General features: G+C 39.9%; 1 protein-coding gene across 1 annotated transcript in view; it reads left to right on the plus strand.

Moving 5' to 3' along the window:
- The window catches only part of LOC139462212 (vesicular glutamate transporter 2.2-like), a 36454-nt gene that overhangs the window by 2087 nt on the left and 6495 nt on the right, over positions 1-27872 (plus strand). The window contains exons 2-11 of the mRNA XM_071243806.1: positions 5753-5767; positions 8871-8989; positions 9679-9796; positions 14529-14616; positions 18353-18439; positions 19752-19885; positions 23409-23555; positions 23812-23944; positions 24636-24746; positions 27704-27831. Coding sequence (XP_071099907.1) covers positions 5753-5767; positions 8871-8989; positions 9679-9796; positions 14529-14616; positions 18353-18439; positions 19752-19885; positions 23409-23555; positions 23812-23944; positions 24636-24746; positions 27704-27831 — 1080 coding nt within the window. The remainder of the gene's footprint in view (positions 1-5752; positions 5768-8870; positions 8990-9678; positions 9797-14528; positions 14617-18352; positions 18440-19751; positions 19886-23408; positions 23556-23811; positions 23945-24635; positions 24747-27703; positions 27832-27872) is intronic.

Consider the following 27872-nt stretch of genomic DNA (forward strand, 5'->3'; position numbering starts at 1 on the left):
TGTGATCTATGCATAAAGATTCAGAGTGACAAAACATTCCCCATAAGACTGTATGACAAGAGGGATGACTTAACTTTCCAATAGACAACTTTCCCTTCATGTCGAGCAATATTCCAGCAGCTTCAGCCTTTGGTGTTTACATGACACAACTTTTGAGATACAATCGGGCATGCTCTTTCTACCAAGATTTCAAAGAGCGTCATACGACTCTTACTCAGAAGTGGTGTGATCAAGATTACAACATTCAAGCCTCAGTAAAGCTTTTAAAAAGTTTTATGGTAGGCATGTGGATGACATTTCCAAATTTGACGCATCAGTGACAAAATGATGTCCAATGCAATTCCCTGTTTTGTCAGGTGAATAATTGACTTGCCTTTGCATGTGTTTGTGACGGATGCCACCGGTGGGACAGGGTACGCTCGCCTTTTCGCGAACACCTGGTATCATCACTATTTGATAATGATTCATACATACATGCTCAAGATATAGTCGGACTCGTTCAACCCACTCTGCTAGAGGTTTCTATTGGATACGGAATGGTTTTTGTCACCTTCTTTACTCAAATTAGGGTTACAGTGAACTACGTTTATAACGAACACGCTTATAACGAACTGACGGCTAAAACGAACTTTTTTTTTGGTCCAGGCCATTTGCAGTATATATGCTGTAGTGAGTGAGTGAGTTGGGTTTAACGCCACTTTTAACAGTATTCCAGTTATATCGCGGCGTGTCAGCTTAATGTGGGAGGAAAGCCCGAAGTGATGCAGGTCTCAGACGTTTACCACTTCGGTGAAACCCACGAGCACGGGTATGGTGCTGACAAACCTAGAAACATAATCGGGGCGAACCGGGATTCAAACCCACAATCATAGGTTTCTGGCGTGACCAAGGGACGCAACTCTGCACAGCGAATCGCGGCGCCTAAGACGACTGGGCCACCCGTGCCCCCCGTATATATGCTGTATACGTGTATATATATATTTATAACGAACTACAATTATAACTATTATTATAACTAAAATAAGTGGTCCCTTTAAGTTCGTTATGACCGTAGTTTACTGTATTGGCATTGCATTGTACATGATTTGCACCTCTCCCCTGATACGCGGGCTACCCTGATACGCGGGCTACCCTGATACATGATGCATTGTACACACAGGTAATTAATATGGCTGATATGTGAAGCAAGGTACATGATAATTAGATAATTGTTTTGGATATTACTAAATTATTGTGCCTTTGGCAGTAGAACCAGGTGATGTGAACATTTGTATCATTTAACGTAATCCACGATAGAGCAGTCGGTCAGCCTGCGTAAAATTCAATATATCCTATAAGATCTATTAAATACGATAGTACTTCTAATGTATATATTCATAATTAATATGGTTGCCCCTCAACTCATAGAATTTCTTTCTATGAGTAAATATGCTCACTGAAATAAAAGTCAAATTGCTATGGTTGAAATGAAATAATAAGCATATATTTTCTTCCGGAAAAAAACCAGAACAACAACTGTATTCCAATTATATATTGAGTTACAAAAACATATTATCTTTATTTCAACCTACACAAACTAACTGGTAAGTAAAATATCCATAAACCATTAAAAGGTATTCATTTATCTGCATCGTGTTATATTTGTAATAATTATAGTACAGTAAACTACGGTTATAACGAACCCGAAGAGACCACTAATTTTAGTTCGTTATAACCGTAGTTCGTTGTAAGCATATATACAGCATAACTACAGCAGATTTTAGGGACAAAAAAGTAAGTTCGTTATATCCGTCAGTTCATTATAAGCGTGTTCGTTATAACCGTATTTTTCTGCATTAAACAGCTATTTTATTCAGGTGCATAAAAGGAAAAACTCACCAAGGACCAGTGTCAAGATCCATTGTTTGTGTTCGATAGTTCTTATCTTGAGTAAAAGGCGACTATGCTTGTCATAAGAAGCGACTAACGCATGTAATCGTATCCCAATTGCGTGGATCGATGCTCATGATGTCAATCACTGGATTGTCTGGTTCAGACTCGATTATTTACAGACCGCCGTAATATAGCTGGAATGTTGCTGAGTGCGGCTTTAAACAACAAACAAACAAATAATCTTATCTTGAATGTTGCAATCTTTTCCGATTCAAACAGATCTTTGAGACATTGAGACACGCACACTACTGTGGTTTTCGTGTTTTGCCCGGGGGCACGGGTCGTCTTAGGCGCCGCGATTCGCTGTGCAGAGTTGCGTCCCTTGGGCACGCCAGAAACCTATGATTGTGGGTTTGAATCCCGGTTCGCCCCGATTATGTTTCTAGGTTCGTCAGCACCATACCCGTGCTCGTGGGTTTCACCGAAGTGGTAAACGTCTGAGACCTGCACCACTTCGGGCTTTCCTCCCACATTAAGCTGACACGCCGCGATATAACTGGAATACTGTTAAAAGCGGCGTTAAACCCAACTCACTCACTCACTCGTGTTTTGAACGGGGCAGGTCATACAACAGTTGAGGTGCCTGATGGAAAACAGATCACATATATAATATAAGCAACATAATACAAATCACAAGTCAAGTGTAGCGTGCACGTACAATGGTAAAGCATACACTCCTCTTTGTTATATTTGTATTTAATGAATAATTAATCATGCATTTGCAAATATATGAATGATATGAATATATAGATTTGCATAATTGATATGTATGCATCTTTTGACATTCTACTTATACAAAACATAGATTGATTTCAATTATTATCTTTAAAAACTAATAGGAGGAAAGCATACAATCGCTGTCTGTAACATATCAAAACTAAAAACACTGAAATGACACCAAAGGTGTATTGTCATATTGTAGTTGTCAGCAAGGTGTTTGTGCGTGTGCGTGTGCGTGTGCGTCCGTCCGTGCGTGCGTGTGTATGTGTGTGTTTAGCAGAGATTTCTTGTGGCTATGGAAAAGCTATTGCCGTTTTTATTTAAGTCTCGCTTTAACCAATACGTTTGGTGGTTCAAGGCGCGTGACATTCAAATAAAACATTCTTCTTCTATGAATCCTAGTAGTGACAGGTGAAAGGTGAAAGTGCCACGACCATAACAACGTTTCAGATTCATTATTGAATTTCATTTTTTCAACTTCTGTTTCAAATGTTTACATATTTGACGTTGGAATATGAACAGTGACGCGAACACACGGACGTTTATAAAGCTACATCCAAATAAATACCCACAGAGACCTCTGGATGAAAATTAAATATAGCATATTTCAAATAAATTTTGTGTCTTTATATATGTTGTCTGCCAAAACAGATTCTATTGGGCATAAAACGCAAATTAGTGGTGAAAATCAGTGATGACACCAGGTGTTCGCGAAAGGGAAAAGCATGCCCTGCCCTACCGGTAACACCATGATATGAAACTAAAAACTAGAAGCATAAAGCGCAACTGCATGAACACCTGTTTTACCTGTTACTGAACACACCAGTCCAGGCACTGTAACATGACAACGACGGCAGCCCCTGTTCTATTGTCAACAGCAACATGATAATATCAATAATATTTCAAACATTGCAGTATTTGGGATGTAGGCAAACTGAAGTTGTCGACAATAGGGGCCCTCTTACATCTAAACTGAGGAGCCAAAGAAACTACATGTATACCTCTCAGTTGGTTTTATGTTTGATTTTTAATTGAAAATAGCCTAAGTAATACGACATGTTATATATAATAAGGTGAACTGAACGTCTAATCAACACTCAAAGAACACTTCTATGTGTTGTTTAATAAAATTTACTTATTTTTCGGCTTATATTTGCATTTCAAACATGGCAGGGGTTACGCTGTTGCAATTCATTTCTTACCCCTGTCTTCATTGAACGAATCTCTTGTTACACAAAATTACCCAGCCACAGATAACCTTTCACAAACCTTTGCAGGAATGAGTGATGGTTAAATAAACATAATCAAATTTAACGATAGTTCTTTCAATTTTGAATTGAAAAAAACACCCAAAACTCAAATTCAAATGCTTATTTTATGAAAGGCCATAGACCCAAATATCGAACTTGACATTTGGATACAGGTGCAAGTACCCAAATCAAACCGTGGTCCAGTGGTAGAGCGCTTGCGAGCGGAATCCGATCCCCGGCCGCGTCATACCAAAACACTTTAAAAGATGGTACTTGTTGTTACCCTGCCTGGGGGTTGGCATTAGGGTGCTAAAACAGGGACTGGTCGGCTTGGAGTCAGTATACTGTGTCTGAGTGGGGTATTCATGTTTAAATGCGGCATGGTATCTCAGTGGGCAGCTCTATATAATCGGCATTAGTCCGGACTAGTACAATCACACACACACAATCACACAATAAAACACCATCACACACACACACGCACGCACGCACGCACGCACGCACGCATACACACACATCTGTACAGAGACGTTGAAGTCAAGAAACTAACTCTGTGGTCATTGTTACTAACTTCTAAAGTGTCACTTAAACATATAGTATGCTCCATTGATTGAAGTTTAATATTATTCATCAAACCTCTATTTATCTAAAACATGGAGTATTCTGGTCTCCTCTGGCTGATATAACAGTGACTTCCATCCGGGAAGCCAAATCTTGGACACTGAGGGCTACGATGTAGTGGTCAGTGGGATAGCCACTGTGTCGTCTCACAATACTACATTTAAATATAGGACATAGTTTGGAATGTATACTGTAATATACATATGTACGGCCGACGTATGTACATTAAGCTGACTTTCGATAATTAATTTGCGTGTTTCTAATATTTGATTATAAGCAAATCTTTAGCCCTATTTGACTTTCTCGGATGTAGATAAAGACGATACAAACATTTAGTAAATGTTCATTTGAACGGAATCCTAGTTCAATTAGGGCTTGAATATCCGTTCTTGATCAAGTCCAAATTTACAATTCATTTAAAATTGTTTAACCAATATTTCAAGGTTTTCTGAAACTATAAAATTTGACATTTATAGATGACCATAAATGACCCATTTTCTTGTGTACGGAACTAAATCTAACAGTTCATCCAAATATAAAATGAAACATCTGTTGTTGTCATAATAAATATATATTATCAATTATTAATCAATGTAGTCTCCAGAATAATACGCTAATACGCTAATACACTATCGAATAACCAGACCCGAATAGAACATTTTCCGTTGGGCGTAAAAGGCACAATGGTGGCGAAACTATGACAGCCACCGTCCTGATACAGATCATATTGCCATATGTTCCAATCACCTTCGGGGCGGTGGGGTAGCCTAGTGGTTAAGGTGTTGGCTCGTCACGCCGAAGACCCGGGATCGATTCCCTACATGAGTACAATATGTAAAGCCCATTATTCGGCGTCCCCCGCCGTGGTATTGCTGGAATATTGCTAAAAGCGGCGTAAAACCATACTCACTCACTCCAATCACCTTCCGTAAGCCCGAGGATTAACTGTAAAGTACGAGTATCTCAAGACTAACATCAAGCCTCTAAAAATGAACATATTTTACGGAGAAAAACAGTTCTTAAATTATAGTTATGAAATATAAAAAAAGGAGGCCAGACACTCTCTTGATACTGCAGTAATCTACACTTGCTAAATATTATAGACTTGCATGGTATGTGTGTCAAACTAGAGTAGCTCCTCCTGAGACTGTAATTATTATTATCGACTCGTTTTCAGTTTCCCGTAACGTTTGAAAAGCGTGTTCAATAATTTCCCATTCCATCAACAGCTGCAGCGACTGGGGGTGAGGTTATTATTGCAATAGTTTTATTCAAGATTCACCCCCGCCATATAACTTATATGTCACTTAGTTTTTCTTGTCAGCGTTTTTCTTTTTAAATAGAACTTTGGAAAAAAATAATTTCTTTTTGGTTTTAATATTTTTATACACTCTTATCACCATCCCCCTTAAGGATTCCGATGTGTTTTATCAAACCAACTCACTTGTGAGAGGCGACTCATGATCTGATGATTGCAGAGCTGGTTGATTTTTTCATCATTCTTTATTGGCGTGAGTGGCAGGCTTGCCAAATGGTTGCAGAGTTGGCTCGTCACGCAGAAGACCCGAGTTTGAGGCCCGACAATGTGTGAAGCCCATTTCTGGTGTCCCCCGCCGTGATATTGCTTGAATATTGCTGAAAGCGGCGTAAAACCATTCTCACTCACTCAACCGTTTCTTATTTACTGGTTTGTCATGGTCAGGTATATTTTTGACTGCAACGAAATATAGCATCCCATTTCTTCATTGGTACCCCTTTTGGAAAAAATATTTTTTCCGTTTTTATTTTTCAACTTTTTCTTGAACCACATGACACCCCTTTTATATATTATGTCGGCGTAGTGTGAAATTACTTATATTATCATCTTATACAGAAGGCATATTTGATCTATTTACCCACTGCCTGTTTTGTTACTACTCAAAAGAACTTAACGAACAGACCCGTGAAGAGCCGGTATAGAATAGGTCTTCAGAATCCCATGCTTGCCGTAAAAGACGACACATGTCGTAAAAGGCGTGTAACGGGACCTTGGTTGATGCATGTCAGTGTATTCCAATTGCGTGGATTGATGCTCATGATGTCAGTATAGCTGGAATATTGCTGAATGTGGTGTTAAACAACAAACAAAAAGACAAACAAAGAAAAGTTAATGTTTCATTCCATTACCGTGACATGTAATCTAACATGGCATCACATTCTTTCACATTACTACAGTTATACGGTTATCATGTAATCTGTGTTCCTCATCTTCTTTTGAGTAGTATATATTTTTCCAGGTATCATGAAAATAACCGGCACTTACACAAATAAACAATATTGGGTGATATGTAATTTTTTTGAATTATAACTCTCCAGAACAGAAAAATGTCAATGTTCTTCATTTACATACACATCTAAATTTTCTTCCAATACCCTGACTTTTTATAAAAGGCTTCATTTTTTGTCATGAATTTGAATGTTTATGTCGTTGTAAATATGAAAATAAATATCCACTTTTTGCATTTTGTATTTACAGATATTTGTGTGCTACTGTGTATGTAGATCTGTTTGTATTTAATGAGAATCCACAGTCTTTATGTCAATGTGTGTGTACGTCCACTCATACGGAAATGAGAATCCTCAGACTTTATGTCAATATGTATGTGCTTCCGAGCGTAGAGAAATGAGAATCCACTGTCTTTATGTCAATGTGTATGTACGTCCGAGTGTAGAGAAATGAGAATCCACTGTCTTTGTGTCAATGTGTACGTACGTCCGAGCGTAGAGAAATGAGAATCCACTGTCTTTGTGTCAATGTGTATGTACGTCCGAGCGTAGAGAAATGAGAATTCACTGTCTCTGTATCAATGTGTGTCGACGTCCGAGTGTAGAGAAATGAGAATCCACTGTCTTTATGCCAATGTGTGTGTACGTCCGAGTGTAGAGAAATGAGAATCCATTGTCTTTGTGTCAATGTGTGTGTACGTCCGGGCGTAGAGAAATGAGAATCCACTGTCTTTATGTCAATGTGTATGTGCTTCGGAGCGTAGAGAAATGAGAATCCACTGTGTTTATATCAATGTGTATGTACGTCCGAGTGTAGAGAAAGTAGAATCCACTGTCTTTATGTTAATGTGTGTGTACGTCCGAGTGTAGAGAAATGAGAATCCGCTGTCTTTATGTTAATGTGTGTGTACGTCCGAGTGTAGAGAAAGTAGAATCCACCGTCTTTATGTTAATGTGTGTGTACGTCCGAGTGTAGAGAAAGTAGAATCCACCGTCTTTATGTTAATGTGTGTGTACGTCCGAGTGTAGAGAAAGTAGAATCCACCGTCTTTATGTTAATGTGTGTGTACGTCCGAGTGTAGAGAAAGTAGAATCCACTGTCTTTATGTTAATGTGTGTGTACGTCCGAGTGTAGAGAAAGTAGAATCCACTGTCTTTATGTCAATGTGTATGCACGTCCGAGTGTAGAGAAATGAGAATCCACTGTCTCTGAATCAATGTGTGTCGACGTCCGAGTGTAGAGAAATGAGAATCCACTGTCTTTGTGTCAATGTGTATGTACGTCCGAGTGTAGAGAAATGAGAATCCATTGTCTTTGTGTCAATGTGTGTGTACGTCCGAGCGTAGAGAAATGAGAATCCACTGTCTTTATGTCAATGTGTATGTGCTTCGGAGCGTAGAGAAATGAGAATCCACTGTGTTTATATCAATGTGTATGTACGTCCGAGTGTAGAGAAAGTAGAATCCACTGTCTTTATGTTAATGTGTGTGTAAGTCCGAGTGTAGAGAAATGAGAATCCACCGTCTTTATGTTAATGTGTGTGTACGTCCGAGTGTAGAGAAAGTAGAATCCACTGTCTTTATGTTAATGTGTGTGTACGTCCGAGTGTAGAGAAATGAGAATCCACCGTCTTTATGTTAATGTGTGTGTACGTCCGAGTGTAGAGAAATGAGAATCCACCATCTTTATGTTAATGTGTGTGTACGTCCGAGTGTAGAGAAAGTAGAATCCACTGTCTTTATGTTAATGTGTGTGTACGTCCGAGTGTAGAGAAAGTAGAATCCACTGTGTTTATGGTCATAGTATGCACGTCCGTGCGTAGGCATATACAGTTTTCCTCAATTGAAAAGAGAAGCCACTATTTGTATCTTAATGTGTTTTGCTGTGTAGATCTGCTTATAAGTTATATTAATGAAAATCCACTGTTTATGTATTAATGTATGCCTGTATGTCGACACTGAGATGCAGCTGGTTTTATACTAATGTGTATGCGTAGCTTCTGATATATTCATAAGATCCCATTGTTTATTTGTTAATGTCTATATGTGCTGATGTGGTAACAAGAACTCATCCTTTGCCAGCTCCCGAACGTCAATTGGGACACCCGGATGATCGGCTTCCTTCACAGTGTGTTCTACATGGGGTACCTCATCACGCATCTACCCGCAGGTTACCTAGCAACCAGAATTCCGTGTCACAGGTACGTGTATGGTATATTCCACTTAGTTTTCGGCCATCGGTTTCACTTCTTCTGTCAGTATAAAGGTGCGGTGGTGCAGGAGCTTAAACTGAGTGAGTGAGTTTATATTTAACGTCACATCGGTAATATTTCAGCCATATCGTGACGAAGTAGCTTAAAGCGCTATTGGGAGCTGCTTCCCTTGTGATGAGGGACAAACAATCCTATGAGGGTTCGAATCTTATATTCGCTCTGCTAATGATTCTGGACCTGTCAGCACATTGTTCCTGGGGTTTACTAATGACATATGCGTCCTCCATCTTTTAGGCTTCCCTACCACATTGAGCTGTCGCCAAGGTATATATTACTGAAATAGTGTGTAGTGCGGCGTAAAACACAACTCACTCACTTATAACATAATTCAAGATTGACTGCACATCTAATGTGCTCCATTTTATCTGGAGCATTGGCATTATTCGGAATAAGTCTTCTGCAACCGCGCTTCTTACGACAAGGCGACTGTGCTTGTCGTAAAAAGCGCGTAACGGGATGCGCAACTACGTATATTAATTTAATTTACACTGCATAATAGTATATCGTGGTATAAATAAACAATACTCTCAGCGTGTTACAACTGAAAATATGACTAGAGATTGTGATTGTTGTTGGAATAAGTATAATGATAATGACCATAATCTCTTGGTTTTCAGGTTATATGGTGGCAGCATACTGCTGTCTTCAGCGCTCAATCTCCTCCTCCCTGTTTCAATAGATGAGATCAGCTTTGTGTTTACCTGCATCATCCGGTTCCTGCAGGGGCTCAGTGAGGTGAGTGAGGTGATGGAATGGGACCAGCGGTATCAGGGCACCGTTCCACGAAGCGAACTAAGCACTAGGGCCAGCGTAAATACAAGCGACAAAACCCTTTTCATAATCATGCGAATTGAGTTGTATTGGAAATATAGTGTGTCAATGAGTGAGTATGGTTTTACGCCGCTTTTAGTAATATTCCAGCAATATCACGGCGGGGAACACCAGAGATGGGCTTCGCACATTGTACCCATTTCGGGAATCGAACCCGGGTTTCTCCGATATATCCCGAGACAGTCAGCTTGGATCCTAGACTTACACATGCTAGGCAATAGATAAATGAACGCTTCCTGAAACCCCTAAATTCAACATTTTTGACACATTTATATTATATTTGGTTTTATTACACAAACCATACAAGTGTTTAAAAGAAAAAAATTATTCCATTCAAGTGAACAAATTTTCAAAATGATTTCTTAAAGTTTTGCCCTTTTCGTATCTTGTTCCGATCGTTTATGAATGTTTCTTTATGAAATACCTCATCCCTTGATGGTAGGTATTGTAATATGCTCTTACACCAAATGAACAATTACAAACGGATGGGATCACCAGTAATATCAGACACGGTGGTGAGAATTTACACCACGAACAGCTGGCGAGCCATCGACACAATGTGTTGCCGTCCCATAAACCACAATTTCCAATTATCCGACACAAATATCCGAATATCATACTATTTTTAGAATTAAAGCTGTGGTATAGAGGGACATACGAGGGGTGGCTGAAAATGTCTGAGTCTTTAATAAACTGCGTTGATACAGATGGTGACTAATTATTGTTCAACATAATCCGCACCCACCCCCCACCCCCACCCCCACCCCCACACCCCCGCCCCTCCATCCACTCCTCACCCCTCGGTACTGTCAACGATGGTGAAGTGCCTGCACCTCGCTGGTGTAGAAGGCTTCTTCTTGATGGTGTAAAAAAGTCCACTTCAGCAGAAATAACCGTTCTCTATTCAATGGGAAGAGGTAGAAATCTGACGGTGCCAGATCTGGTCAATGCGGAAGATGTGCAATGAATTCAAAGTCATTCTCATGCATTGCAGTTATGGCGATAACAGACCTGTACACATTGTGCATTGTATTTGTGGTTAGTGAGTCTTCCACGCCGTTTGGCCTTGATATTCTCTAGCAGATGCTAAAGCAGCTCTGCATAATACCGACCGTTAAAGGTCTAACCTTTCGGGAGGTAGTCTACCAGAAGAAGTACTTTGGATTCACAGAAAACCGAACCCATCAACTGCTTTGGCTATTCCTTAGTCTCATCAATGGTTACAAATCGCTTAACAAAATCCGCTGGGTCTGATTCTAAACGACGTAAATTGATGAACCTGGAGCATTTCTGTGCAGGAGTCAGAAGCCTTGGAACCCAGCAAACGGAAACCTTTGTCGTGCCTAGTTCATTCCTCAGGACGTTCTAAATTCGCTCATGAGAGATTCCTACCGTATTGTCTATGTGAGTGGTGGCAGTTGAAGACCTTCCTGTTCTTAGATCCCTCAAAGAACTCCGCTGCCAATCTCCTAACAATAGCAAAGGAAGGAGCACCATGCCCTAATGTTGCCACCATGTCCGCATAGTGGCTGTTGTAGATGTTTCATAACAGCTCGGTAGCCAAGTTGAATTCAGTCTTTCATCAACAGAGAATGCATTGTCACCTTGATGCTTACAGAAACGTGCTGCCTGGCTCTGTATGTGCTTCGTGTGCAAGCTTGTAAGCATGGAAAGGCTTGTACGTCATACATGCAAATTATTTTATGCTGTTTCTCGTTATCAAATATAATTTGTGTCAAGCATTGTGATTAAGTATCCCCTAAAGTAATAAAATCTGCACTGTAGTTAAGTAGAGTACCCTTAATCGTGTGGTATACATGCTTCATAGGCTGACAAATGTTCGGCTTCCGGCGTTTTGACATATGTTACATAATTGCTGTTCCGTGACAGTCAGCATGACTGAATTAATGATACAATACAGATAATGTAACGTGACTTTTTCTAGCATTGTTAACGTCATTGAACGTGCCCCTACGTTATAACGGAAATTAAAACAGATGTTACTAAACTACCGGGGAAAACAAAGTACACACTTGAAAACTGGTTAAAGGCCAACAGATTACAAACGTTATCAAAATGTTTCAAGGCTGAACGCTGGAATACTTCAAATAAACTCCAAAACACGACTATGATACTTCATCATCATCGAAAATCGACGTCGTGTTTATTTCATTTTTAACCACCACCAATCATGGATGGGTATTATCTTTTGCCCGGTAGTGTACATATGAACTCGTAAACGTAATCAATGCTTTTAAACAATGTTTACATTTCTGTTTTTCGGGGGGTGTTCCACTTCAGTAAACAAGACGGTGTATCATTCCACCAGGGATGCTGTATACAACGCCATACAGAATCCAATGTTTAGTTCACAATTAAATTCTTTGGTTAAAAAAAATAAATATTTATTTATGTTAAAATTCTGGTCCAAATCGTCTTCACGCTCTACTGCCACCTAGTGTAAAACCTGCCGGACAGTCACGTGTTTGATTGTGGTTGACAATGAAATAAGCAAGAAATAATTATTCGACCGTGATGTATTTGACAGGGGTATCATAATTATGTTTTGAAGCTTATGTTTGCAATGTATTCAGCCTAGAAGCGTTCGTGAGTTTTCTGTCGTCGTGATCGACAATACGTATGTGTAGCTGACCTCCTACTGATCATGACATCTTATCTTGACATCTATAGGTCAACCGTTCCTGTCATATATATGTAATACCTGTTGGTATATATATTGAACAAAAAGTTTGGGATCATGAATATTTGGGGGATATTTTCATGAAAGCATTAGCTCAGGCTTCACTAAAAAAATATATCTTCCAAAATATTATTGATAGCTGACCTTTTTGTTCAGAATATATATTTGATATGACAAAAGGCTATTATCGCATACAATACAAGTTCTATGTTATCAACCTCAACAGAAATACCACTTACCAAAGAAATTGTTTCGCTCCTATCAGAGAATAAATGTGTATGTGTTTACAAAAATGTTTCCGAAAAAATAACACACTCACTTAAAAAAATAAATAAATAAAAAATAAAATGAAATGAAAAGAAATAAAATAAAATATAATGAAAAGAACCGAACGCTCAACTGTTTCAACACCACTGAAATCTAATATTTATTTTCACCTTTTCTGCCAATGGGAAACACCTGTTATTGAACACTGAAACACGAAGCAGTATGTTGGAAACCGACCCGCTGTTGGTCAATATGTCGATTAAGCATTTTGAAATGCCGGCTACTGTTTGGGATCGATCTGGTATGTCTTAGTGCAGTGTTCAGACACAAAGAGAAGTATATTCCTTGCTTCCCACGACGTAAGAGGGGGAGTTAATGGTACTGTTATAGAGACCACAAAGAGGGCTATTGTAGCTGTGAGTTACTCCTACGATTAGTATAGATTTTGCTGTAATTTCACACTTCTTTGCCCCATGTAATCGTGGTATAATACAGTTGCGTGGGAGTGTCATTTCCCGTCTGTGACATAAAGTGGTTATTTACAATGATATGTTGTCCTTATTTGTCAACAGGTTATGTATCTTTTTGCAACAGTTGATTATGTACAAATAACCATCCAGTAGATATGACAAACGTTGTAAATGACGCACACACTGTCGGTGCGATAGGGTCACGAATCGCTATCAATATGCTGAGACGGATTAGCCGTATTCTCGTTTAACAAAGGGTCGGTATAAATCAATCCAGTTTAACAAGCGTCCGAGGCCCGCCATGAAGCAGATCGGGGAGCAGAAGGACGGTAGTTAGATCACTGACCTAAAACAAGGACTGGTCGTCCCGGAGTCAGTATACGGAGTCGTACAGAAACATTTCAGGCTGTCAGCATAAACCACGGAATTTATCTTTCAAATCTGTTTTTTTTCCACCAAAATAAAATTCTAATAAGAACCCTCTATTTCCAATTTTGAGAGCGCCCTGGGCGCCTATTACGTCGAGTACGGTAAATGTGAAACAGATGAGTCGGTCTCACGGGTCTCCTTTATTGCTAGTTCAAGTCGGTAAATCAGTGGAAGGGCATTGGCTATTTGATTATTATTGAACGATATCAGATCATCGATATACCTTATGCTCAAGTTAAACATCTTGGTCAAATTACCTTGTTTTGACTCGGCCATTCCGAGATGAGAGTCCGCCTCATATGCATAAAGAAACAGATCGGCAAGAAGTGGAGCACAATTGCTGCTCATGGGGACGCCGACTTCTTGCCCAAATGTCTAACCTCGAAATTTTACATAGATGTTATCAATTAGGAAGTCCAGCATCTGACATGGTTTCTCAGTAAACTTCAGATGACATTTGCTTTCAGTTTGATATGTAACTGCATCGATGGTATAAATGTTTTAGACAGTAAACACACACAAGACAAGTTTACATGTATAGATCCTACACGCGTCAAAAATATGAGATAAGGAAGGCGTTGATGTTTGTGTTTAGGATTTTTTACACTTTAGGAGTGAAATAATCTTACCGCGCCATCTTAACAATAAATCAGCCCAAATTCTTCCCCTGAACGAAGTAAAGTTAGTTTACAGTTAACCTAGCCATTTTTTGTGTTCATTTGTTTAAAATATTGTGCCTACAATGATTACAAAACTCTGCTACCCCCAGGGCTTGCTGTACCCCTCCTGTTATGGGATATTACGTCACTGGTCCACTCCCCAGGAGAGGGGGAGACTAGGATCAGCTGTTCTGACAGGTGAGTCACGTGACACTGTAATACTTTCATGTATAATGGATATACTAGTATTTGCCTGATTATCAATCTCATTAAAATCAGATCTTAGTTCCCGCTACCGCTAAACATAGATCTGAGGACATCCCATTACGGGTCACGTCAGAACGACCTTTCGCGAATTTTGACCGACCAATGAAATGACTGACAAGAAATCGACATTAGCCAATCAGAAGGCAGCTTCCTCGAGCTTTATGACACTAGTTTCAAACTGGCGACTAAGCCTAGAAACATGTTTTGACATATTCTCGATTAAAAAAATTAAAACTGATAAAAAGAACATTCTGGAATGGCCTAGATTGTGTGGATATAATCATAAAACCCGTAACTGTCGTTCGGAATACCCCGTGTTAAATATTTCGTGGTTGCATGATTAGAAAACGCATTCCGACTGTCACTTTCATGATCTGGTAAGCGACGCTCTGATCGGTTGGATGAAAGGTTGTTTTGACGTGATGTCCTTTAATGGGATGTCCTCATATCTTTGTTTAGCGATAGCGAGAACTAAGATCTGATTTTAATGAGATTGCCTGATTATGTTCCTAGGTGTGTCACGACCATACCCGTACTCCGGGGTATAGAATCGTGATCAGGTCGGAACTGGGATTCGAACCCACGATCAAAGGTTTTTGGAAAGCCGAACAGCACAGCGAATTGCGGCGCCTTAAAAGACTGGGCCATCCGTTCCCCCGATTTTTCGAACAGACCATTGGCAGAGCGAATACACAAAGTAGATTTTTTCATAAATGTTGAAATGATGTTGTTGTTGTTGTTGTTTAACCCCGCTCTCAGCAATATTCCAGCTATATGAAGGCGAGTGGGTTAATAATCAGACAATCCAGTGAAATATTGAGCATCGATCCACGCAATTGGGATACGATGACATGCACCAACCAAGTCAGCGAGCCTGACCACCCGATCCCATTAGTCTCCTCTTAAGACAAGTATAGTCGCCTGTTACGGCAATCATGGGTTGCTCAAGATCTATTCTCTACCCGGACCTTCACGGGTTAAATGTTGAAATGACTTGTGGTCATTTGGTATGGACATTTTAGCCTGTACATATCGACATGATGGTTTGGTAATACTCCTGGTCTACAGAAATGGTTACCCTTCAGTCAATATGTGGGTTTACACTTAATCCATCTATTTTCCACGCAAAAACCGATATTTACACGATTAATTCAGGATCTTTAACCATTATTCTCAATTCTAAAGATACCAAAACGTTTTATTGCGGTTTTATCTATGTCATAACGTGAAACGATGGATTCCCGACTGTTCTGAGAAATAATTAAAAAAGGAGGCCGCTACAGCTATCAAATTGACCGTGAAGGCATCAGGTTGAGTTTATGGCCACGCGTATGCTGAAACTGTAATGGTCTCTCGCTCCCTGGATATAAATGTACACTCCCATCTTCCCGAGGCAAGAGTCTAAGAGTCTATGCATAGTCCAATCAAAATCGCGCAACGAAATCGAAATCCGGTTTGTAAACTGTCTTGCAGATTTCGGTCGATTGCAGGATTTGCAAAGCATGTGCACCGCCAACTCGTTGTCAGCAGATATTTTCCAAGTCTTTTCATGTTTTTAATCAAGGTGCCCACGTGATTTGATGCACTTTGCGAGGTAAGACCCGTGTTAGCACAATATAGATCTTGATTTTCGATAAGATCGTCTTGACTTGGCGCCGCCATTTTGTGTGAAACAAATGCAAGTGATACGAGAGGTGGAATCTGATTGGTCCATAGGAGAGGCTTAGAAGGGACATAACTCGTAATAACCACTGGTTGCGCTATGATCGTTCCCAGGAATTCCAGCCTAGTTCGGCAAGGGTGGAGAACAGTCAGGTAACCCTTGCCTCGGGAAGATGGTACACTCCTGTTCAAAGTAAAGTTCATTTGATCGAGTCCAGGGCGTGGACATTCGCGACGCAGTAGGGATCAATGGAGTGTGTACAGGCGTTTACGAAAACCATGATAACTGTTAAATTACTTAATCAAATTGTTGAGTAATTGCTTTCTATGATTCGTATCATGGAAAATGAACTTTAACAGATTTTAAATTGTGACAGTATTTCTAGTCTTCATTAGAAAGTAATTTTTTTAAACCCCAATTAACAAGCACGTCGTTATATGACTGAAATATTGTTCAAAGCGACGTAAAACACAACTCACTCCCTTCTACATTTTCTAATGTTTTAAGAGTAAAATACAATTGTGTCACGTGACCCCGCATCCTTGATGCTAGGTCATCATGATGGGACATGTGGGTCACTGGATATACGTATTGATTAATGGAGGGAAGCTATCTGGCAGTAAAGAGGTCAACGTTATTAAACGATAATAACAATTGCAGTGATTCCAATGCGCGTACAACACACGTGGTGGACTTTAAACTGGCATACATGCCGTAAATTCTCGAACATAGTCCACATGGGCGCGGATATGTATGTTTATGTATCATAAATTCATCAAATATTAAATGAATACTCATATCATAAAAAAATTATCGATGTTAGTAAATCGGAAATAAATGTGAAAACGGATTATCGAATGGATGCTGGAGACGTTATTTTCATTAATTCTCAGTGTGAATTATAATGTTTGATTTTCATACATCAGTTTACGAAGGTTCAAACTCCATTGAAGTCACACAAAGTGAAAGTCAATACTTATTATAACATTATTTTATACCTCCAAAGATTTATACACAATTTCATTTGGTAATTTTCAGTAATTCTTTGTGAATTATAATGTTTGATTCAGGCTGATTGATAATTTTCACACATCATTTAATAAAGGTTCAAACTACAATGAACTCACACAAAGTGAAAGTCAATACTTATTATAACATTATGTTATACCTCAAGGGATTTATACACAATTTCATTTGGTACGTGTGGCTTCATGTTTACACTGACAGCCATACAACAACTAGCAGAAAAAAATTGAAAACTTCATCAAAAGGAAAAGTGACATGAGCTCAAAATGTTCTACAGCAACATCATTTGTATTACAACACATACATTCAGATGGTAGCATCATTAGATGAACAATCCGTTCAGAACTACTTTAGCAAGTCAGTCACAGTAACAGCGCGTCGTAATACATTTACATCAAGTACAGGACTCAAAATGGCCGACACGAGCAACGTGACGGGGGAAATTTTCAAAGTTGTTAATGAACCTGTGGCAATTACATGTGTTAGTCATCATTGATACATCGATCGATTATTAAATATTAAACGTCAACGCCAGAAGTGAGCCAGTCTTGATTATCCGACGTAACAGATCACATCGGGCGTAAAAGTCAAAATACCAAATAGCACAAATGAATGGATCATTGATAATCAGTGATTGCACCAGGCGTTCTCAAAAAGGGTAAGCAAGTCCTGCGAAAAGTGATTATAAATATGTATCAAGTACTGATGAGATTAATTCATTTATTGCTGAAGACTGTCACTGTCAGCTTAGGCATGGGTTGTTTGATAGTTTGTCTGTGCATTTATTCGGGTTTTTTTCACTTGATGCCTGTGGTTGTTAATAACATATATATGCCAAATTAAAAAAATGTCCACGAACATACGGACGATTTTAAATAATAAGTGTAAGTGTATACCTTTACAATAACGTTGAAATGACGTTACAACGTCCGTCAACGTCAACGTTGATGTTAATCGCTGCTGCTGTTGCTGTTTTAGGAGCCTATGCGGGAGCTGTGATCGGCTTCCCTCTGGCCGGCTTCATCACCCACTTCATCGGCTGGCAATACATCTACTACGTCAACGGTAAGGGTAGATAACTCTACTACGTCAACGGTTAGGGGAGATAACTCTTTTTAAACGGTAACTATCACGGTTTTTATGTTTCTGGAGATATAAACGGTGTGCAATCTTTGCGTAAATCCACTTCTTAGTTAATGAATATCAACAATAATAACTTTTCAGACTACTTATTTAGTCATTAACAACGATACAAAATGAGTGACATCGTTCAGTACAATAATGCAACACGAGCGACGTCCAATGTATTGTAAGGTTATGGAAACATAAGTGCGTAAATTTGTTTTGGTTCGCCAATCAAATGCAATGGACTAACTTGCAATTTATTTATCTATTTAGTTACCTGTCAAAGTGAATGTTGATTAACCACTCATTAACCTTGGGCTATCTTTTGACAAATATCCTCTCGATTCTACATTTTGATAACAGAGAGAATAGAAAGAAGGTATTTGGCTCTTCTTGTCATATATCAAGTTCATATTGTCACAAGTGACGCAGCAACTTGTGAAATTGTCAAATGAATGAAAGTTTTTATTTCCTCCAGATAAATCAAAACATCAAGATTATGTAATTAAATAATTAAATAACAAAATAATCAAACATTATATATTATATATATAATGTTTGATTATTTTTATTCTATATATAATGTTTGATTATTTTGTTATTTAATTATTTATAAATATTAGTAAGATTACCACACGTTGTTTAGGATATGTTTAATTTCATATAAATACTTTGAGAATTCAATAATAGTTAAATGCCACGTTATTTCAATAGTGCACCAAAAAAGAATGCTGACATATCATGGCCTTCCATCATCTCTATTTTAACATACATTAAAATATAAAGATTATCAATTAGAGTGGCAGAGAATACATCTCTCTCTGAAAGTAGACATTCCCAGTTTAAGATGACATGATGATAATAATCATCAGCAAAAGTATTACATTTTGTACATTCCTTAGATAGTTTACTTCTGGGGCCAAACCTTATTACATGTTGTATTACTGGACAATTGTAAAAAGTTATGTTTTTTCCTTCATGAGTTTCACGATTGTATTAATCATAGTGGCATTTGGGTAGACTGAAACCAGTTACATACATACATACATACATACATACATACATACATACATACATACATACATACATACATACATACATACGTACGTACGTACATACATACATACATACATACATACATACAAATTGTTGTTTTTATAAAATGCACCCCCTTGCTCCCATGTGTCCCTTACTCCTCGCTATGTTGATGCATTGCATCTCACGACGATCTGTGATTCCCTGACCCTTGTAGGTGGCGCTGGGGTGTTGTGGATGTTGGTGTGGGTGCTGATGTCGAGTGAGAAGCCATCGCACCACCGACTTATCAGCGACTCGGAGCTGCAATACTTGCAGAAATCCCAGGGGAGCCAGGTCGTCGACTTTCAGGTACAGAGCCGATTACATATGAACAACTCAAGTATGTGAGTTTGGGTTAACGCCGTCTTGTACAATGTTCCAGTTTAATAATGTATGAACAACACTCAAATTGACGCAGGTCTTGTACAATTACCATGGTAACAGAGAATCATACTCACGGAAAACATGGGGCTTGAGCCACGCACAGGGGACGCAACTCTGCAGAGAGAATAACGACGGTTTTGAGGATTGAGGCTCCTGAAGTGATTGAGTATGGTTTTACGCCGCTTTTAGCAATATTCCAGCAATATCACGGCGGGGGACATCAGAAATTGGCTTCACACATTTTACCCATGTCGGGAATCGAACCCGGGTCTTCGGCGTGACGAGCGAACGCTTTAACCACTAGGCTACCCGACCGCCCCTGAGGCTCCTGGAGCAACTACTGCCTTCTTTGAGTCGTGCACGTTTCTGAGTACCCCTGAATGTGAGCTTGCTTTAAAACTAACAGATGTCGCTGGTTGCGTCTCAAGGTGACGCTGGCTAGCGGACGTCGGAAATGTGGATTGGTTTCTGAAAATATATATTTATTTTTTTAAAATATACAAACAAATGAGAAATGATATGTAAAGAAATGATGTTGTGGAATCCATTGCAAAGTCCATATCAGTGAGCATCGATGTAGGCATCACACTCTTAGATGTAGATTCTGACACCGTCATCAAGCCGGAGCTAGAGCTGGATAACAGTGTTAGAATCTACATCGAAACGTCGCTATATGCTGTAAACCAGAAGTGGTTATCCATAAAGTTGTACGTTTTTCTTAATCGTATTCTGACCAAATTAGTGTCAGGTTGCTATAGGTGATCTTCTGCTACTCCTTGGTACTAAGTACTGAAAGGCTTCTTCCATCCAAACAATCCTGTCTGGCCTACGTACTGATACCTCGCTACGACTAACAAACCTCATCTAGCCTCAGTACTGTAACCTCCTTACCTACGAAGAATTCCGTCTGTCCTAAGTATTAAATCCATGGTACGGCTAAAGAAACTGGTCTGGCGCATCGTTACGGCTAAAGAGTACGGTAAACCACGGTTATAACGATCACGCTTATCACGAACTGACGGATATAACGAACTTACTTTTTTGGTCCCGATTATCTGCCGTAGTTATGCTGTGTACATGCTTATGACGAACTACGGTTATAACGAACTAAAATTAGTAGTCCCTTTGAGTTCGTTATAACCGTACTTTACTGCACTGTTGATTCTCTGTGACTCAAGAATTGTGGGCAAGTTCTTACCCAAGCGAAGACGTCTTCATGACCATGTGCTATTGTGTCGCTACTTCTGAACATCCATTAATAATAAATACATGTGTTGTGTGTCCATATATATTGTTTGGCTCCTTCTTTCGGAGATAATAAATATTCTGTCTCCAACAAATATCCCAGCATCCCTGATGACTACACTAAACTACGATTATAACGAACTCGAAGGGACCACAAATTTTAGTTCGTAACAACCGTAGTTCATTGTTAGCTTATATACAGCATTTATACATCGGTCACTTTGTTATAAGCTTGTTCGTTATAAACGTAGTTTATCGCATAGTCTAATGGTCAGTGGTAAAACGCATCTTGTGCTTCAGTTCCAATGCAGATCTCGCTATTGTGCAAGCGCGACCAAGTACAAGCTGTGATGCTCACATAAATAGAAATAAGAATAATTACACTAAGCACACGGTTAATGGAACTGTCTGATTGGAGAGGTATATGATGAGCCCCACAGATGTCGCCACCACGCTGGTGAAACGACAGCTTTCCAATCAGACGGGTAGTCACGTGAGTCTAATTGTTTATAAAAGCTTATCAGGTATTCGTTTCTCGGAGGTTTTATTAAGATTAATCACGTCCTTGTTTGTGGGATATACAATGATGCTACAATTACAATAGTAATGCTTCGAAAAACTTATGTCTGTGAAACAGATTCGGCCATAACGCTGTGGAAAATTCACCAAACTCTGAACCATTTTTAAAGATATAGACTGTAGATCCAGACTGTAGATTTCCTAGTTAATGGATGAACCAACTGTTGAAGTTAGGAGTTACGGGTTGGAGTAAAGTTAAATATATGCGTTTGTTTGTTTGTTGTTTAACGCCGCACTCAGCAATATTCCAGCTATATGACGGCGGTCTGTAAATAATCAAGTCCGGACCCGACAGTCCAGTGATTGACATCATGAACATCGATCCACGCGATTGGGATCGATGACATGCATCAACCAAGTCAGGGAGCCTGACCACCCGATCCTGTTAGTCGCCTCTTGCGACAAGCATGGGTTGCAGAAGACCTTTTCTACCCGGATCTTCACGTGTCTAAATATATGTGAGCGTTATCGGTTAGGCGAGACTAGTGGACTAGCCAGGTTACACTATAAGGAGTAAGTGATTGCCTATTGGCGGAACTGGAACACTTATATAGCAACGTGCCCGCGCGCGCGTGAGTGTGTGTGTGTGTGTGTGTGTGTGTGTGTGTGTGTGTGCGCGCGCGCGCGTGTGTGTACGCGCGTGTGTGTCTGCTTGTACTAGTCCGGACTAATGCCAATTTAATAGTGCTAGCCCACTGAGATACCATGCCGCAGTTTAACATGTATACCCCACTCAGACACAGTATACTGACTCCGACCGGCAAGTCCTTGTTTTAGTCCCTTAATGCCGAGCGCGAGGCAGGGTAACAAAAAGTACCATATTTTAACGTATTTCGGTATGAAGCGGCCGGGGAACGAACTCAGAACATTCCGCTCTCCGGCGGAAGCTCTACTACTAGAGGTGGTGTGTTTGAAACCAAATGCACTGAAACTAAATCCGACCATTCGGCATAACGAGAGAACGCTTTAACCAATCGGCGACACACCTCCCCTGTCGTATATAAAGTTCCTCCAGGGAGAGATGTCCGCTTGGAGATCCATGTATTCATTTGACTGAGAATTTCGTGCATGGCAGCTTGGTGTGGAAGAGAACCCTTACGTAATGCAACTTCCAGACCTCAAGTAAAATACGAAAATACAAATTTGCCACTGACAGACCAAGATCCATTATCAGAACGTGTTTGGGGCTCGAAATCAGTTTATCGGATTCTTGCACAACTAAGGGATGCAACTCTCAAATGTGACTCAAACGAACTTTGTTGCAGCCAATGGATTCTGTATTCGACTTTGATATACACGCACAACAGTGATTACCTTATCAAATAGGCTATCTTTCCCTTTTGAAATTCAATAACACTGAAGATAGATGCGGTTGGGTATCCTCTTGGTTAAATCGTTGGCTCGTCATACCGAAGACCCGGGTTCGATTCCCGACATGGGTACAACGTGTGAAGCCCATTTCTGGTGTCCCCTGCCATGATATTGCTGGAATATTTCTAAAAGCGGCGTAAAGCAATACTCACTCACAGGCCTCTTTATCGTTGTTGTATGGACATGGTCTGTCCTTAAAAGCGCGATGCCAACGTCGTTCTCGAAACATAATAACGTTTTTTCTTTCTTCCAGGAATCATGGTTACCCTGGAAACGCATTATTACTTCCCCTGCTGTGATATCCATATGTATCTGCCATTTTGCCAGGAACTGGGTGTTTATACTAATGTTGACAAACGAACCTTTCTACCTGAGCTTGTTTGGATTTAACATCGCTGAGGTTTGTATACTTATGTACAAGAATATTTTCTACTTTCGCCATATCCATCCAGTGCTTGCATCCAGTTCATGTTGAATAAAGTTTCATTTTTTATTTAACGTTTAAGTGCGGTCCGAGAGTCAGTGCAGTATTAAGTATATTGACAACCGGGAGATGTTTAGTTCATTTTCCATTCAGGCAAATCCTCGGCACAGGTTAAATAGAAAATATATTCTTCCTTGGATTACGTTTCACTGACATGCCCTTGACCTTGCAGAATGGCATGTATTCCTCGCTGCCTCACATACTGAAGGTGGTTCTGTCCTTCGTCAGCGGCTACATCGCCGACTATCTGCTCATCAAGAGCAAACTAAGAACGGGCACAGTCAGGAAGCTCCTCACAGGAATAGGTAATACAAAGAATGAATGAGTGAATGTTGTTCAGAGAAATATCACTGCGGCCTGGAAATAATCGAGTCTCAAGCAGGCAAAATAGTTTCTTAGGATTGTGGTTGGGTTTATTGTTGTTTAACGCCGCACTCGGCAATATTCCAGGTGTATGACGGCGATCTGTAAATAATCGAGTCAGGACCAGACAATCCAGTGATTGACATCATGAGCATCGATCCACATTGGGATGCGATGACATGCATCAACCAAGTCAGTGAGCCTGACCACCCGATCCCGTTAGTCGCCTCTAACGACAAGCATTGTCGCCTTTTACGGCAAGCATGGGTTGTTGAAGACCTATTCTAACCCGGATCTTCACGGATTAGTTAGTTAAGACACGATCAACAATCCACGCCACCGATTTAATTTCATTGTAATGGGCCAAAAGGTTTTCCATGAAATGCTCAGCATTTATTCACAATAATAGTGATACCCAGGATATGAGGTGCTTGAGGATGCCACGCTATCAGCCGAGTTACCCTCCCTGACCGTAAAAAAACCGTTCCCGTAATTGTAGAACAAAGGAAAGGTATGCGTGCATGCAAAAGATTTGTGAATGAGTTTATCAAGCGTTGTCCTATTTATCCCAGCTTAATTGCCGACAGTAAGCTTCCTTTAACATTATTGTATACGATTCGGCATCTGTTCCAGCATTCGGAGTTCAGACCCTGTCATTCTTCATCCTCACTTTTGTGTGGCAGAAGGTTCCGGTGATCGTCTTCCTCACTATAGGAGTGGGCTTTGGAGGCCTGGCGGTGTCAGGTACGTCATGCTCATCATCATGCTCATCATCATCATCATCGCCGCGGCGGCGGCGGCGTCGCCGTGTCCAAACCTACCTACCTACCTACCTACCTACCTACCTACCTACCTACCTACCTACATTATCGTATTTAATTATTCTGGTCAGCTTAATCATCCTTATAGTCCTTGTCTTTTCCAACAACAACAACAACAACAATAATAATGATAATAAAAAACATTTTTATGCATCGAATTTAATTATTTATCGATTATTGTTATTGTGATATTGCCATTGTTTACCTCATAAAATATCATATAAAATATCATTAATGTTGTTAATTTTTATTAATAATGTATCGTTCTTCTTCTTATTGTTATTTTCATATCAATGACGTGTTACTCGCCAATCAATGTTTATCATCAATAACTGTAGTTCTTTGACGCGTCATTTCACGTCCAAATTTGACGCATCGGAGGCGAAAAACGATATTGCATGTAATTCCCTATTTAGACTTGTACCATATATTCACGTCACGGGTGCCATCGGTGGGAGGGGAGGATATGCTCGCCTTTTCGCAATTGATTTGGTTCATAAACATATACTTATGATATAGTCGGAATCGTATTTTTTATGCTAATAGAAGGATTTTCTTGCTTTTATTTACGTAACAACGTCATCTTGAATGAAACAAAATCCACACTGAAAAAGGCGAGAACCGCTTCATTTTATCCCCCGTCACAAAGTGGATGGGGATATAGGAACGGAGTTCGTCCGTCCGTCCGTCCGCTTCTCAAGGGGGACAAGTTTTCTCGAGAACTATTTAATTTAGAGAAATGAAATTTTACACACTGAATTTACTGATTGCGATCTCAAATGAGTTCGGGAATTGGTGACTTATATTCACTTTTTACAGAGTTAAGCGCGAAATGGGGACACATTTCCTCAGAAACAATTGGAGTTGGGTTGTGTGATATCGAACCTGCAACCTCACATATCGCGTTGTTTCTCCACTGAGCCACGGATGCTGCACGTGATTCTTCTCTCGCACGCTTTGATCGCATTCCTTTTATACTGCGACACACTGTATTGTTTCACTATAAGACTTATTGATGTTTTCTCACATATTCTGTAATTTCTTGCATTTAGACGGTTTATAAGTTAGATAAAGCAGTCCTCCTCGGTTATAGTCGGGGAATAAGACCTCGGCAATCGGGTATCGGCAATTTAAGACCGAGCAGCGAACGCATACAGACCCAGCCTCCATATCCGACATGTTTGTTTGTTTGTTTGTTTGTTGTTTTGCGCCGCACTAGTCAATATTCAAGCTATGAGACGGCTTTCTGTAAGTAATCGAGTCTGGACCAGACAATCCAGTGATCCCATTAGTCGCCTCTGACGACAAGCATAGTCGCCTTTTACGGCAAGTATGGGCTGCTGAAGACCTATTCCATCCCGGATCTTCACGGGTCAACATGTTGGTAAGGTTATCGAGGAAGTGTTTTCCACAGCCAGATTATTGTTTAAATGTATCATATTCTGAAAGTGTTTATGTCAGACGTATTGTTGGATTAAATCTGTTATCTACACTTCTCTCGACCCCGTAACTATCACATAGCACCAGTCCAGCGACAAACAGGCGGGCCGTGCAGCTGGTGCTTTAATTACGCGTCCTCACAAAATGTAATGTACATAGTTTCACATTTCTAATCAAACTGCAGAATTATTTGTAAATTGCTAATACGCCGTACACTTATCTACCTTTATTATAGCTTGAAATTATACTCAGTGCAATTTCAAGCAACTACAAATGAAACAAGAAAATAATTTGAATGTCATTGTTATGTATTTGCTATCGGGTTCAGGTAATTGGATGTTGATTTTAAACGTGACTACATGTTATTACTTTTGTATATTAACCCATTTTTCTAAAATGCAACACAATTGAACAAACGTAATCTGTTCTAGAATGTCATCACATAAAAAATACAAACGGATATTTCTTCAACAAATTGCCGCCTCATACCGGAATACGTTAAAAGATGATATTTGTTGTTACCCTGCCTGGCATTAAGTGGCGAAAGCAAGGACAAGTGGGCTCGCAGACAGTATACTGTGTCTGAGTGGGGTGTCATTGTTAAACTATGGCATAGTATCTTAGGGAGCAAGCACTATAAAATCGGCATTAGGTTGAACTAGTACACACACACACACACACACACACACACACACCACACACACACACACACACACAAGCACACACACACACACACGTGGATGCTAGTCGCTATGAAATTGCAAAAATCTTGAACGCGAAACCCCATTTCACCTTACCTCACAAGTAGTTTTTTTTTAAATTGACCACAAAATGGCGGCGCCCTGTCAGGACGATCTGATCGATAATCAAGATCTATACTATGATTTAACGGGTCTTACATCGCGAAATGCACCAAATCACATGAGCACCGAGATTAAAAACATGAAAAGATTTGGAAAATATCTGTTGACAACAAGTTGGCGGTGCACATGATTTATGCACGACAGATTACGAACCGGATTTCGATTTCGTTGCGCGATTTTGATTGGACTATGCATAGACTCGTTAGTCCAGCCTAGTTCGGCAAGGGTCGAAACTGGACTTTTATAGTCAGTTAACTCCCTTGCCTCGGGAAGATGATGTAGGGAGGTCTTATCCGCTTCCATTTTCCTCACCTTGTGACAAACATCCTCACACAGGTGCCATCCTACATCCAACATGGATTCCTTGATTATTTCTCAGTTCGCTTCCATTCTGGGTCTGGTTTCAAACAGCTACGATTGTTGTACCTCATATGCTTAAACATTGACTTCACAGCGACATTCGCAGTGTATTGCTTCGTTAAGCTGACCTGATGTTCACAGAGAGTGTGGCAGATAAAGGAACGACAGTCTTCCGTGGGTTGTTTATTTGTAATGTACAGGTATTTGTTTCTTTCAGGTTGGCAGATTAATCACTACGACCTCTCAACACGACATGCCTCGTTCCTGGTGGCTGTGACGTCAACGATTGGGGTGATTGGGGCTATCGCTGCGCCCCTGGTGGCGGGGGAGCTAACTATAAATGAGGTACGAACAGAGACTGCAAACCGAGCATATCAGTGACATTT

Source organism: Haliotis cracherodii, unplaced genomic scaffold (assembly GCF_022045235.1).
Source record: "Haliotis cracherodii isolate W230 unplaced genomic scaffold, xgHalCrac1.p SCAF_15, whole genome shotgun sequence".
Lineage (NCBI taxonomy): Eukaryota > Metazoa > Mollusca > Gastropoda > Lepetellida > Haliotidae > Haliotis > Haliotis cracherodii.